This window comes from Galeopterus variegatus, unplaced genomic scaffold, assembly GCF_000696425.1.
Source record: "Galeopterus variegatus unplaced genomic scaffold, G_variegatus-3.0.2 Scaffold468, whole genome shotgun sequence".
In the NCBI taxonomy this organism is placed as follows: domain Eukaryota; kingdom Metazoa; phylum Chordata; class Mammalia; order Dermoptera; family Cynocephalidae; genus Galeopterus; species Galeopterus variegatus.
In genome coordinates, this window is record NW_007726579.1 from 53,816 (window position 1) to 69,033 (window position 15,218).

General features: G+C 38.1%; 1 protein-coding gene across 4 annotated transcripts in view; it reads left to right on the plus strand.

Moving 5' to 3' along the window:
• SPAST (spastin) overlaps positions 1-15,218 on the plus strand; it is a 67,475-nt gene that overhangs the window by 43,413 nt on the left and 8,844 nt on the right. For all 4 annotated transcript variants that reach the window (XM_008569140.1, XM_008569142.1, XM_008569141.1 and 1 more), the window contains 6 exons: positions 3,820-3,894; positions 4,692-4,763; positions 11,524-11,599; positions 11,828-11,919; positions 12,069-12,148; positions 14,280-14,322. In XM_008569140.1, the coding sequence (XP_008567362.1) occupies positions 3,820-3,894; positions 4,692-4,763; positions 11,524-11,599; positions 11,828-11,919; positions 12,069-12,148; positions 14,280-14,322 (438 nt within the window). The remainder of the gene's footprint in view (positions 1-3,819; positions 3,895-4,691; positions 4,764-11,523; positions 11,600-11,827; positions 11,920-12,068; positions 12,149-14,279; positions 14,323-15,218) is intronic.

Below are 15,218 nucleotides of genomic sequence, written 5' to 3' on the forward strand. Positions count from 1 at the left end.
AAAAAAAAAAAGGCGAAAACACACACACAAAAAAATAATTTGAAACTAAAACACAATATTGTTTACATTAACACTAATGAAATGAAATACTTAGGTGTAAATCTCACAAAGTGTGTTGTACAAGATCTATATGAGGAAAACTACAAAACTCTGATGACAGAGATCAAAGAGGATCTAAGTGAATTGAGAGATATTACACATAAATGGATAGAAGACTAAATAATATTCAGTGCAATCTCAATCATAACCTAGCTGGTTTGTTTGTTTGTTTGTTTTCTGTTTTTAGAGGATGACCAGGAAGGGGATCTTAACCCTTGACTTGGTGTTGTCAGCACTACACTGTCGCAAGTGAGCTAATCGGCCATCCCTATATAGGGATCTGAACCTGTGGCCTTGGTGTTATCAGCACCACACTCTCCCAAGTGAGCCATGGGCCAGCCTTCTAGCCAGTTATTTTAATTCTGAAGTTTATATGGAAATTCAAATAACCCAGAATAGCCAACACAGTACTGAAGGAGAAGAACAAAGTGGACTGTTAACTGTTCAAACTCAAGACTTACTATAAAGCTATACAAGTCAAGACAGTATGTCAGTGACAAAAAAATATATAGACAAATAGATCAATAGAACAGGACAGAAAGCCCAGAAATAGACTCGCAAATATGTCAACCCATTTTTGATGAAGGAGCAAAGGCAATTCAGTGGGGAAAAGGTAACCTTTTCAACACATGCTGCCAAAACAACTGGACATATGCATGCAAAAAAAAATGAATCTAGACACAGACCTAACACCTTTCATAAAAATTAATTTAAATGGGTCATAGACCTGAATGTAAAATGCAAACTGTAAAAGTTCTAGAAGATAACACAAGAGAAAATCTAGATGACCTTTGGTTTGGCAGTGACTTCTTAGATACAACGCCAAAGCAAGCTCCTTGAAAGAAAATATTGACAAGCTAAACTTTATTAAAATAAAAAACATCTACTCTGTGAAAGACACTGTTAAGAGAATGAGAAGACAAGCCACAGACTTGGAGAAAAATCTTTGCAAAACGTGTCTGATGAAGGACTGGTATCCAAAATAAAGAACTTCTAAAACTCAACAATAGGAAAACAAAAAACCCAACTTATAAATAGGCAAATGATCTGAATAGACACTTCACCAGAGAAGATACAGAGATGACAAGCATTTGAAAATATGCTCAACTTCATACATTATCAGGGAAATTGCACATTAAAACAGCAGTAAGATACGACTGCACCCTTTTATAATGGCTAAAATCGAAAACACTGACAACACCAAATTCTAGCAAGAATGTAGAGAAATAGGATACTCTTACTTATTGCCGGTGAGAGTGCAAAATGGTAAAACCACTTTAGAAGACAGTTCATCAGTTTCTTACAAAATTAGTACAGCCTTACCATGTGATCCAGCAAATGCACTCCTTGGTGTTTACCCAAATAAGTTGAACACTTATATCCACATAAAACCTGCACATGAATATTTCTAGCAGCTTTATTCATAATTGCCAGAACTTAACAGCAACCAAGATGTCCAGGAGGTGAATGGATAAACAGACTGTGGTACATCCATGTATATTATTCAGCAATAAAAAGAAATGAGCTATCAAGCCTTGAAAAGACATGGAGGAACCTTAAATGCTTATTGCTATATGAAAGAAGCCAATCTGAAAAGACCATGTATGGTATAATTCCAATTATATGACATTCTGGAAAAGGCAGTACTATGGACACAGTAATAAATCAGTGGTCACCAGGATTAGAGGGGAGAGAGGGATGAAGAGGTGGATCACAGGATTTTTAGGGCAGTGAAACTATTCTGTAAGGAACTGAAATCGTCGATAGATGTCATACATTTGTCAAAACCCATAAAATGTACAACTTAAAGAATGTATTCTAGTGTATACTATGGATTATAGTTAATAATAATGTGTTGGTATTGGTTTATTAGTTGTAACAAATGTATCACACTAATACAAGATGTTAGTCATAGGGGAAATTGGGGCAGGGGAAAGGGTTATGTGGGAACCGTGTATTCTTTGCTCAATTTTCTCAAAAAAATAAAGGATTAAAAAAAAGTTGAGGGCTGGCCCGGTGACGCACTGCTACAGTGCGCCGCTTGGGAGTGCGGTGGCACTCCTGCCGAGGGTTTGGATCCCGCGTACAGACCGGGTCCCGCTCACTGGCTGAGCGAGGTGCGGGAGCAACACCAAGGGTTGCGATCCCGTTGCCGGTCCTGGTCCGGTACGGGCGCGACACTGAGGGTTGCGATCCGTTGCCGGACACGAAAAAAGACAAAAAGGGCACTCCTGCCGAGGGTTTGGATCCCGCGTACAGACCGGGTCCCGCTCACTGGCTGAGCGAGGTGCGGGAGCAACACCAAGGGTTGCGATCCCGTTGCCGGTCCTGGTCCGGTACGGGCGCGACACTGAGGGTTGCGATCCGTTGCCGGACACGAAAAAAGACAAAAAGGGCACTCCTGCCGAGGGTTTGGATCCCGCGTACAGACCGGGTCCCGCTCACTGGCTGAGCGAGGTGCGGGAGCAACACCAAGGGTTGCGATCCCGTTGCCGGTCCTGGTCCGGTACGGGCGCGACACTGAGGGTTGCGATCCGTTGCCGGACACGAAAAAAGACAAAAAGGGAAAAAAAAAAAAAAGTTGAATATCAGCCATTTCATATGAACTTAAAAATACGTACACCTTCACTATTAAGTGAAGTATTTTCAGTCTGGTGCTTCAAACCCTTGACTTCTGCCATGCCAAATATCCCCGATTCTGGAGACTCTGGTTTATTTCTTTAAAGAATAAAGCTCCTGTCTCCTTTGGTTGTGATTGGTATTTGCCCAATGAGTTCAGTTGTTCTTCATACTAACTTTCAATCATTTCCTCTGTTTTGGGCCAACTACCTTACTATTGCTTTCTCTGGTACCTGATGCCTCCATTTCCTGAGCTTTCCCAGGTTCTTTTGGTCTCATCAGCTTTCTTCTTGTATCTAGGTATTCCTTCTACAAGCAGAAACCTAGGTTTTAACTCATTCGGCTCTGCTAAGTAATTTACCACACTTTATCAGTTCTCCATCTTTCAAAAATGTATTCTATCCTACAATACATTACATACACTATATCTGTTATTTTCTTTCCTTTTTTGTTTGGAAGATTACATCTTTTATATTCACTTAATATTTTTGTGTGTGAGATTTCTTTTTGTGTGTGTGTGTGTATGTGTGTGGTTGATTTGGAGATTCAAGCCCTTGACCTTGGTGCTCAGTGTTATCAGCACTGCGCTCTAACCAAGTGAGCTAACTGGCCAGTGCCTTTTGGTGGGATTTCTAAGTAGAGAAGCATGCCTGTGTTCAATATGTTTTTTTTGTTTTTTTTTTTTTCCTTATAAAGATGACCGGTAAGGGGATCTTAACCCTTGACTTGGTGTTGTCAGCACCATGCTCACCCAGTGAGCTAACCGGCCATCCCTATATGGGATCTGAACCTGTGGCCTTGGTGTTATCAGCACCACACTCTCCCGAGTGAGCCACAGGCTGGCCCCCCAATATGTGTTGTTTAACCAATCTGCTTTCATTTTGATCACTGAGGATTTGGCTTTATTTCACTTTGTTTAGTTTTTCTTTTATTTTTAATTATACTAATTCATTGATTACATGTTCTTTTTAAAGCTCTAGGCAGCTTTATTTGGAAGAATGCTACTGAAAAATGTTTTTTAGATGACAAATAATACTTAAAATGTCTGGAAAAAATTATCTCCAGAATCATAGTTGTGAGCTAAAGTATATATTTTTTAAGTTGTTCACAGGACTTAGGGCTCCTGCTAGAGGATTGTTACTCTTTGGTCCACCTGGAAATGGGAAGACAATGCTGGTAAGAATTCTTTTCAAATTTGAGTGTATAATTGAGATACTAGCGATAATATGAAAAAAGGAAACTTTACATTGTCTCTGAGTCTATAATTTATGATTTGCTTTAGCTATGATATAGTTCTCTTAAGTTTTTAAACTAATTTTCAATGCAGAAATAGTTGGAAAGCCATATATGTTATCCTCAGTATTGTTTTTGGTTGGTTAATTTTAGCAATGTAAAAAAAAATTTAACAGTGTAATTTTCATTATTTTTCTAAGTTAAATAATAACATTTTTACCTTTGAAGAGCTTACCTTAGTATATTATCTTTCTATTCCTTGGGGGTTTTTTTGTTATCTTAATAGCTTTATTTAAATAAACAGTATATTACACATTTTTTTTTCCTGTATCCTTTTGCTGAAAGTTTTTCCCAAGATCTGGATACCTCTTTTCTCTGCATAGTTCTTCCAGGTGGAAAGAACAAATAGAGAAATAGTAACTTTTCCCTTAGCAGTTTGTCTTTCTCTAACCTGTTATCTTTTTTATACCTAAGAAGAAAATAGCACTCACTCTTTTTTTTTTTTTTACCCTTTCTCTACACATTCTCTTTTTAAAAAGGAGAGAGAGGAAAGAAGTACAGCTCTTCCTAGAACCTTTCTTCGTTGCTGAGAAGAAAACACAGTGATTGCCATAGATTGGGATTTATGTCATGCTTTGCATTTTAGAGAATCTGTTCCAGCACTTAAATTGATCAAATGTGGTTATATTTTTAAAGCAAGATTTGAACTAATATAATGTTTGCTTTTGTGATTTTTAAAGGCTAAAGCAGTAGCTGCAGAATCTAACGCAACCTTCTTTAATATAAGTGCTGCAAGTTTAACTTCAAAATATGTGAGTGCTCCTTTTCATTATTATGTTTTAATTTACTGTCTGAATGTTACTATGTTAAGTATAAATGGTAATAATATTTTACAAAAATATTTTTCTATGAGCTTTATATCTGTTATTTACGTATGATGAATATCAGTCTTCAAAATAGAAAGTTACGTGCACTCATTAGGGTCTTTTAAAATTAGAATTCTGTTGTCAAATACATTAGTTTGCTAGGTCTGTGTAACAAAATACCATAACTGGCTGGCTTAACTGTCAAAAATTTATTGTCTCCAAGTTTTAGAGGCTAGAAGTCCAATATCAAAGTGTTGGCAGGGTTAGTTCTTTGGGGGCTGTGAGGCAGAATATGTCACATGCCTTTCTCCTGGCTTCTGATGGTTTGCCGGCAATCTTTGTCATTTCTTGGCGTGTGAATTTATCACTCTTATTTCTACCTGTCTTCACGTGGCTTTCTCCCTGTGAGAATGTCTCTGTGTCTAAATTTCCCTTTTTTATAAGGATTCAGTCACAATGGATTAGAGCCCACCCTAATGACCTCAACTTAACTTGATCACCTGCAAAGACACTGTTTCCAAATAAGATCATATTCATAGATCGGTACTGGAAATAGGACATGAACATGTTTTTTGGAAGCAATTCAACCCTTAACAAATACCATCACTTTCAACTTAAGCTTCAGGCAAAGTGTATTTTATCTCAGGGAGCCACAAGTTATGAGAACAGATAGTCTAAACTGAGTATTTCTGCCTTTCTGATTCTGAACTAAAATTTGACACAAGATTTTCCCTGTATTCTTTTCATTGTTTTATACTACAATTTAGTTTTCTTTTTTCATTTACTCTCCACCAACCCTATAATGGTATTCAAAGAAGAGCTCAGTCTAGTTTTGGGGTAGGGCAGGCATGACTTCAAGGGCTTAAAGTGTTAAATAAAATTTGTGGGAGGACATTGATTTGGACTAGGCTCCTGCACTAAGCCTAGCAGACCAAACTAATATGGAGCTTAACTATAGTAGCTGAGTTTTATTTAATTGCAGGAGGTTCTGTAACCAACTAAACTGTAATCAGTTAAGCTGTTTCTGCACCATACTTCCGATTCCCATAAATGCTGTCAGATCATGTTATTGGTTGTTCTCTGAACCTGCTCTGGTTCAGAAGATTGCTTGATAGGTGAATTGTTTCTGTTTTATTTGCCTTTTTCTGTTTTTCTTTGCTGAAATAAACTCAGTTAAAATTTAAATTCATTCATTTAACAAAAGTAATTTGTCTGATGTGTATAACCATTGTGTGAATAGAACTGGTATATTGCAAAACTGTGAAGTAGATTATTTCTGTCAATCTTATACTGCTTTGGCTTTCTCTCTTCTTTCCCTTTCCCTTTGTTGTCCAGTGACGTCCTATTCTCTGTCTGCCCCATATCAAAACCTTGATGGTTGAAAGTGTTTTGGAAAACTTATTTAAACTGAAATGTGAATCTCTGGTGAAAGAATATATTATCCATAAATGTTTGAAGTGTTGGTATTTGGTGTACTGAAGTACAGAGGTAATCACCGCATGGTTTCTGGGCAGTCTGTCTTCATGAAGGGCTCAGAGGGTAGCCTTCCCATCATGAATTTATCTCAGCTTTCACCTTTTCAGGGAAAGAAACTTGATTTTATCAGCACACCAAGAACAGATTTGTGTTTTAGAACAGACATGAGAACAGAATTGTCTAGCTGACATGAACAGCATATTCTCTCCCTATAATTAGATATGTGTGGAAAGCTTACTTTAAGGTTGAATTATGGGCAGTAAGTTAAAGAAAGGCAAACTTGACACATTGACCATAGTTTATTTTGTGGCATTGGACTAAAGTAGCCTCCATCTCTGATAGAGATAGCCTTGCCATTGGACCCATAGTTTTTGAAGTGCCTTTGCAAAGACTCCTTCTCCTTGGGCAGTTCTTCAAATATGGTTATGCTTTTTCCTACCATGGAACTTTTCTTCATGGAGTTTACTTTATCATGAACACTGTTTTCTCTTGGTTAATTTGTATTCATTCTTCAGATATCAATTGAAATGTTAAAATCTTCCCTGTCCCTCCAAACTTATCCCCCTTATTATTCTCGTAGTATCATTTACCTCTCATTTACATACTCATTGAAGTTGTAATTCATATTTATTGCCATGATTATTTTATTATTATTATTATTTTTTTTTTTTTTAAAGATGACCGGTAAGGTTGACTTGGTGTTGTAAGCACCACACTCAGCCAGTGAGCGAGCCGGCCATCCCTATATGGGATCCGAACCCGGGGCCTTGGTGTTATCAACACCGCACTCTCCCGAATGAACCACGGGCCGGCCCGATTATTTTATTTTTATGTAGTGTTACTATCACCTCCACTAGAAGACAGTGTCCATGAGGGCAGAAACTATTGCCATGCTTTTTCTCACTGTTCATATTCACAGTACCTTGAACAATATCTGGCAATGAGTAGGTACTAAATAAATATTTGTGGAATAAATAGATAATCATATGAGTTATAGAAACTCTTCTTTTTTGATGGTGGTGGTGGTGGTAGTGAGGTTTTTTTTGTTGTTTGGCAGCTGACTAATAAAGGGATCCAAACCCATATCTCTCTTTTATTGATTAGGAAACTGAATGCAGAGAAGTTCAGGTATGTACTTAGGATCTCATAACCAAGAAGTAGGAAACTAGGAATTAAATATTTACAGCAACCATTCTTTTTTATCCATCCTTTTTTCAAGACTATTTTCTTTCGTCTACATGATTCCTAAAACAATGTGAAGTCCATGATCTTAACACCCAATTCTATACTACCTTATGTGTCTTGAAGCAAATTTTCTTTTTTTTTTTTTTCCTTTTTGTCTTTTCTCGTGACCGGCAATGGATCGCAACCCTCAGCGTCGCGCCCGTACCGGACCGGGACCGGCACTGGGATCGCAACCCTCGGTGTTGCTCCCGCACCTCGCTCAGCCAGTGAGCGGCCGGTCTGTATGTGGGATCTGAACCCTCGGTGGAAGCACAGGGGCGCTCCCAAGCGGCGCACTGTAGCAGTGCGCCACCGGGTCGACCCGAAGCAAATTTACTTTTAAGAAGATTGGAGTGTCCAGTTCATCATTTGGACAGTTCTAAGCTAATAAAAATTATTATTATTATTTTTTTTTATGTCTAACTGAAATCTACATTTTTTTCTTTAATTTGGTAGTAGGCTGGTACAAGGATTAAACCCTAGACTCCTTGGTATTATCAGCACCATGCTGTAACCAACTGAGCTAATTGGCCTTTATTTTATAATTTTTATATACTGGATGCAACAAAAGTCTAGTTTTCTTTTTTTTCTTTTTGTCTCTTTTTTACTGACTGGTAATGGGATCGCAACCCTCAGTGTCGCGCCCGTACCGGGGACCAGCAAGGGATTTCAACCCTCAGTGTTGCGCCCGCACCACGCTCAGCCAGTGAGCGGGAACCGGTCTCCACATGGGATCCGAACCCTCGGCAGGAGCGCCACCGCGCTCCCAAGCGGTGCACTCTCCAGTGCACCACTGGGCCGGCCCTAGTTTTCTTTTATGAGATAGCCTTTCGAATATATAGGCTATCTACTTTTTCATTTCTCTGGATTAGTTATCTTAGTTATCTTCCTGTGGTCTCATGTCAGTTTGTTAGTATGCTTAGAGTGTGATAAGAACAGAATGTTTTACCTCAGATGTGATCTTGCTTTTGAAGAATTAAAAAGAAAGTGCTGTTTAAGATTATATAGATACTCCATTTCTTATGATATAACCTTAGAGACCTATTTGTGGAGGAACTACCTCATAGTCATGGACAACACTGATGTTATTAAAATATCTAGATTTTTTTCCACAAAAAATCATTTACATATGTGCAGTAGATTGAATTATGTCCCCCCGAAACTCACTGAAGCTTGAGTTGTGTCCCCCAAGTTTTATGCATTAGAAACTTGGTCCCCACTGTGACTATTAAGAGGGTGGGAAATCCTATTATGGTAATTGAAAGGTGGAATCTTGAAGAAGTGATTGGATTGTAGGACCGTGCCATAGTGAATAGATTAAAAATGGTGGTCAGGGGCATGGTTCTGAGGGCTTTAAAAGAAGAGAGACGAGAGTCTTTCTCTCTACTCTCGCTGCTTCCACCATTTTGCTATGTGAGACTCCTGTTGCCACCACTAGATGGACTTTGGACTTCCCAGCCTCAGAAACTGTAAGCAATAAATTTTGTTTTTCTTTATAAATCACCCAGTTCCAGGTATTTTGTTATAAGCAACAGAAACAGACTAATACATTATCTTTTAGTCTTGTTTTTCCATAAACTTTTTGAATTACCCTTGTATTATTGTTTAACACTTTGTTGTATAACTTACATGTAGGCAAGTGTTCATAAGTATACAGTTCCTGGATTATCACAAGTGAATATACTTTCATAATCACTACCCAGGTCAAGCAGTAGTATGTTACTTGCACCTCCTCTGAAATCCCTTCAGCCTCTCCCCCCATCTTTATCTACTTTCTCCTCTACCCCAAAACCACTAGACTACTAAACACTACAGGCAAAACTAACCTATCTTTGAACTTTATATAAATGTAATTATCCAGGATTTTGTGTGTGTGTCTTTTTTTTTTTTTTTTTTTTTTTTTAAAGATGACCGGTAAGGGGATCTCAACCCTTGACTTGGTGTTGTCAGCACCACGCTCACCCAGTGAGCGAACCGGCCATCCCTACATAGGATCCGAACCCAGGGCCTTGGTGCCACCAGCACCACACTCTCCCGAGTGAGCCATGGGCTGGCCCTTGTGTGTGTGTCTCTGTGTGTGTGTTTGGCTTCTTCCATCAGCATTACATTTGTGAGATTTATCCAGATTGTTGCATGTAGTTTTAGCTGTATCTTTTTACACAAATAGATTTAATTCTTGTATTATAGAACTGTTAATTAACCTGCTTATGAAGTGGGGGGGGGGAGGTTTGGGGAGGAGGTGTTAAAATTTTTTAATTTATTATGTTAATTATTGTGAAAAATAATATTCATATAGTTCTTTGCAGTTACAAAGTGTTTTTCTACGGTCTTCAAAATTTTTATTATTTGGTCTTCAATGCATCAGTGTTCTCTCTACTAGAGTAAAAAACTAGTAATGGCAGAGAAACTGATAAAGTAATATTTCTCGGGGCTGGCCCGGTGGCACACTGCTACAGTGCGCCGCTTGGGAAGCGCGGTGGCGCTCCCGCCGAGGGTTCGGATCCCATGTACAGACCGGCTGCTCACTGGCTGAGCGAGGTGCGGGCGCAACACCGAGGGTTGCAATACCGTTGCCAGTCCTGGTCCAGTACGGGCGCGACACTGAGGGTTGCGATCCGTTGCCGGTCATGAAAAAAAGACAAAAAGGAAAAAAAAAAAGTAATATTTTTCTTGTATTATCTCTGCTAAGTTGAATCTTTTTAAAGTTTCTTCAGATATTTTAATAAACCTTAGTACTTAAAATGTTCTCAATTTTATAAAATAATTAAAAGTAACTATAAAATGGCACCTCTTTTCCTGATCACATTTCGCTTCCTAGGTGAAATTTTATGTCAAGTTGTTATTAAAACAGGTTTACCCATATTATGCACACAATCTAATGGAAAGCACTGTCTTGGAAGTTAGGAGATAGGGATTCCAACCCAACTTTTTACATACCAAGCTGGCCTTAAGGAGGTATCACTTTAGGCCTACTTTATCTGTAAAATGTTAATGTCATCAGAGGTGATCTCTTGAGTTTCCTTCCAGTTTGGGGAATGTTTGTTTTGATTGTTCTAAATCTGGAGCCATTCCTTCTGTTTGTTTGTTTGTTTGTTTGTTTGTTTGTTTGTTTGTTTTTCCTTTTTTTTTTGTCTTTTTCTGTGTCCGGCAACGGATTGCAACCCTCAGTGTCGCCCCCGCACCGGACCGGGGACCGGCAACGGGATCGCAAGCCTCGGTGTTGCTCCCGCGCCTCGCTCAGCCAGTGAGCGGGAGCCGGTCTGTATGTGGGATCCGAACCCTCGGACGGGAGCGCCGCCGCGCTTCCCAAGCGGCGCACTATCCATTGCGCCACCGGGCCGGCCCCTTCTGTTTGTTTGTTAAGTGAAATTTTCAATAAAAAGAATAAATGCCTTCTAGAGGACAGAAGAATTTTACAATAGATTCTCACAGACCTAATGACCCTTTTATTAGATATTTCAGGGCATGGAATGGCCTTACCATGGTGGTTTCAGTACCTGGGAATGTCTTAAGAGTTATTCACAGATCTCCTGGACTACCTGGAAATATTTTGATATTTATTGACAGTGATATTGTGAGAACGAGTTTTCAAGGTGTTCTTAATAGAACAAGTTTTGTTTAGGAGAGCACTTTCCAACTTACCTGTTTCTGTAGGTATACCTTGTAGTCTAGGGCTAAGGAATATGTGCAGTATGTCTTTATCTTTGTTATACCCCTGTCTAATAGCTGTTCCATTCTCAAGTCTCAGGCATCCAGGGTGAAGCAATAATGTATTTTATTTTTTAAAGTACTTACCAAGCTATATGAAATCCTAAGTAGTCTATTTTCTAAAATTATAAGGGACAGTTCAGTAAAACCCTTCCTCCCAATTTCTCAAACCAAATCTTTGGTTGTTGCAAGGAAGGGAAATTAATTTCCAAGGTTCTAGACTTCCAACGATGAACTTTAAAAAGCTGGAATAATGTTGTATTTTATGTGTATAACAATATATAATACCTTGTTCTAGGTGGGAGAAGGAGAAAAATTGGTGAGAGCACTTTTTGCTGTGGCTCGAGAACTTCAACCTTCTATAATTTTTATAGGTAAGAACGTATTTTCCAACTAAGTTAGTTGAATATTTGTGAAATTCCCCTCTCCAAATACGAGAGCTATGATAGGAAAGGTTATTTAGAAGAAAAAAGAGTGAGGTTAAAGATTCTCTAATGAATTCAGCAGGACCCATTACAACATCAGTAGTAAACTAGGTTAATCCACAGATGCCTGACATAGCTTGGCCTTTAATTAAAGTCTTACCCTTGTATTTCCTCTAGATGAAGTTGATAGCCTTTTGTGTGAAAGAAGAGAAGGGGAGCACGATGCTAGTAGACGACTAAAAACTGAATTTCTAATAGAATTTGATGGTGTAAGTGTTAATTATATTTTTAATGTGGCAACATGTTAGTATATATATTTTCTTATTAAGTGACTAATTAGAAATGTGAATATGTTTATTATATTTTTATTTGTTATTACTTTACCTAAAAGTACTGAAAAAGTTTTTTGGGCTTATAGGTACAATCTGCTGGAGATGACAGAGTACTTGTAATGGGTGCAACTAACAGGCCACAAGAGCTTGATGAGGCTGTTCTCAGGTAGGGAAATTTATGTGGAAACACATGCATTTATTAGAAATGTATTTACTCGTGTATTCATCTCACTTATTTCTTATACTCAATTTTAAGACTAAATTTGTTATTTTCCTCCCTATACTATCCTTTGGCTTTTTGTTACCAGCTAAATTAGAATTTTGAGGTCAGGGCCAGCATGATATCATGAGAACTAGTCTTCACTTTATCGTGTTAAACACATTGGTCAATTTTTCTGGGTGGCATTAAATTATCTTTAAACTCTAAAACTGAACCTTACCCTTTTTCATGAGGCTTCGTGAGAAGCTGATCAAAGGGGGTTCATGGGGTTGGCCTGGTGGCGCACTCGGTAGAGTGCGGTGCTTGGGAGTGTGGTGGCGCTCCCGCCGAGGGTTTGGATCCCATATGGAGACCGGTCCGCTCACTAGTTGAGCGTGGTGCGGGCGCAACACCGAGGGTTGCGATCCCGTTGCCGGTCATGAAAAAAGACAAAAAGGAAAAAAAAGGGGGGGGGGGGTTCATGGGACTATGTTTTCTGTTCTTGTGTGTTTGAGCAAATTTATTCCCTTTATACTGAAAGGACAGTTTAACTCAGCATAAAATTCTTTTTTGGGGGGTGGAGGGATGGCTGATTGGTGAGGGGATCCAAACCCTTGACCTTGGTGTTATAACACCATGCTCTAACCAACTGCTCAGTGCTCAGCATAAAATTATTTGGCCTGTTTTTTTTTCCCCTAGGAATTTATAACATTGCTTCATTGTTTCTAGGATTGGATGTCACCGTGTAAATGTCTGAATCCACACTGATTTTTTTTCCCCATTTATAGATTTATTTGAGTTTTTTGTCTTTACTGGATAGAAATTTGAAAAATATGGTGATTGATCTTTTTTTATTTTTCCTGGGATTTGATGTTTCTTTAAATTGATAGTTTGGAACTTCCTTTGTTTTGGGAAATTTATTTTGAATGATATCTTTAATTTTTTTTTATTCAAATTCATTTTTCTGGGTTTTTTTTCAATGAAAACAATTTCTTTCATTGAATTATTTCGTTTCATGGAAAGCTGTTTATCATAATTTAATTTGCTCTATGGAAAAATCTTGTTGTGCGTGTTCTTTGAGTTTTTGGGTTTTTTGGTAGCTGGCCAGTATGAGGATCTGAATCCTTGACCCTCGTATTATAACACTGTGCTCTAATCAAGCTCTAGCCAGCGCTTCTTGTGCATGTTCTTTATTTTATCGGCTTTTTTTTTTTTTTAATGAGCCCTGTGCTTTTTCCTTTTGCTTATTATTTTTTCTTATGAATAAGGGGATTTTTTTGGAAAACCTCATTTTGGAAAGATATTGTACTGGAAAGGCTAGAAAAATAAGATACTGAGCAGGTATCTTGAGTTGTCCCATGTATACCCTGGGCTAATGTGCAGTCTTCCAGATTCACATTGAAGCCCTACCTGATAATGAAGTGTATGTATGTGTAAATAAGAGATAGGGCTGATTTAGTCTTCTTCACCTAAAAAATATTGGTCATTGTAAGGTAACTTGTAATCCTGCCAGACTGAGAGATGCTTTCTTAACAAAGATGATGTGTCTTTCAGTTTCTTTGTTCAGCCTCACCTTCCTTGCCATTCCCATTATCAGTTAGGGTTCACATGGTCTGCAGAAGCTGAGCCTCAAATGCTTGTTTGAATCTAGGGGGGTTGGTTTGGTTACTCTTCAGGGTGTGCATCTCTGTTTCCTTTTTTTTTTTTTTTGGTGGCTGGCCAGTATGGGGATCCGAACCCTTGACCTTGGTGTTATCAGCACCATGTTCTAACCGAGCTAACCAGCCAGCCCCGTCGTTTGAAAAACTCTTATGTTCTGACAGCTGTGTTCACAATCTGCTGTGGTAGATTTTGTGTGTGTCTTCCTTTGTCAGTGTAATTTTCACTGTCCTAGTTAAAGTTTAATGATTTTTAAACATTAACTAGAGAGTTTTAGAAGAGAAACTAAAAATATCTTTTTACATTGATTACTACTAAAATGCATTCAAGAACCTTGAATATTATACTTAAAGGCTTTTTCCTGTCATTTGCTACTTGAGCTGAGTTACATTTAAATTCAAAATTATATTTCTGAAATTGCTTGATTCCTTTTTTTTAGGCGTTTCATCAAACGGGTATATGTGTCTTTACCAAATGAGGAGGTATGTACCTATGTTTGAATTTTTTTTTTTTTTTTTTTTAAGATAACTGGTAAGGGTATCTTAACCCTTGGCTTGGTGTTGTCAGCACCTTGCTCTCCCAAGTGAGCTAACCGGCCATCCCTATATAGGGATCCGAACCCTTGGCCTTGGTGTTATCAGCTCCACACTCTCCCAAGTGAGCCACGGGCCAGCCCTTGAATTTTTTTTTTTTTTTTTTAAGCAGAAACAAGAACTGCGATCTTGACAATATTGAGGCATCCAATCCATGGTATATAGCCACTTTGGAAAACAGTTTGACAGTTTCTTAAATAGACAAACATAAACTCACTGTAAGACTCAACAATTCCACTCCTAAGAATTTATCCAAGAGAATTAAAAACATATCCACACAAAGACATGAACAAATAGCTAAACACCACAAAGAATCTAAAATGTGCATCAATTGGTGAATGAGTAAACAAATGTGGTATATCTATTTAATGAATACTATTTAGCAATAAAAGAAATGAGCTGTACATGCTACATACTATAATAAGAATGAAACTCAAAAATATTATACTAAATGGAAAAAGCCAGATGTGAACGATTACATATCACATGATTCCATTTATATGAAATGTCCAGAAAAGGCAAGTTTCTAGAAACATAAAGCATATCAGAGGTTTGTTAGGATGAGGGGTGTAAGTGAGAATTAACTACAGACAGGCATGAGTGAACTTTTTGGGGTAATAGGAATGTTCTAAAACTGGATTATGGTGATAGTTGTACAACTCTGTACACTTATTAAAAGTCACTGGATTATATACTTACAGTGGGTGAAATTCATGGTATATGAATTTGTACCTCTATAAAACTGTTTTTAAAAAATTATGGTTGTTTAGACCCTTAGCATCTTT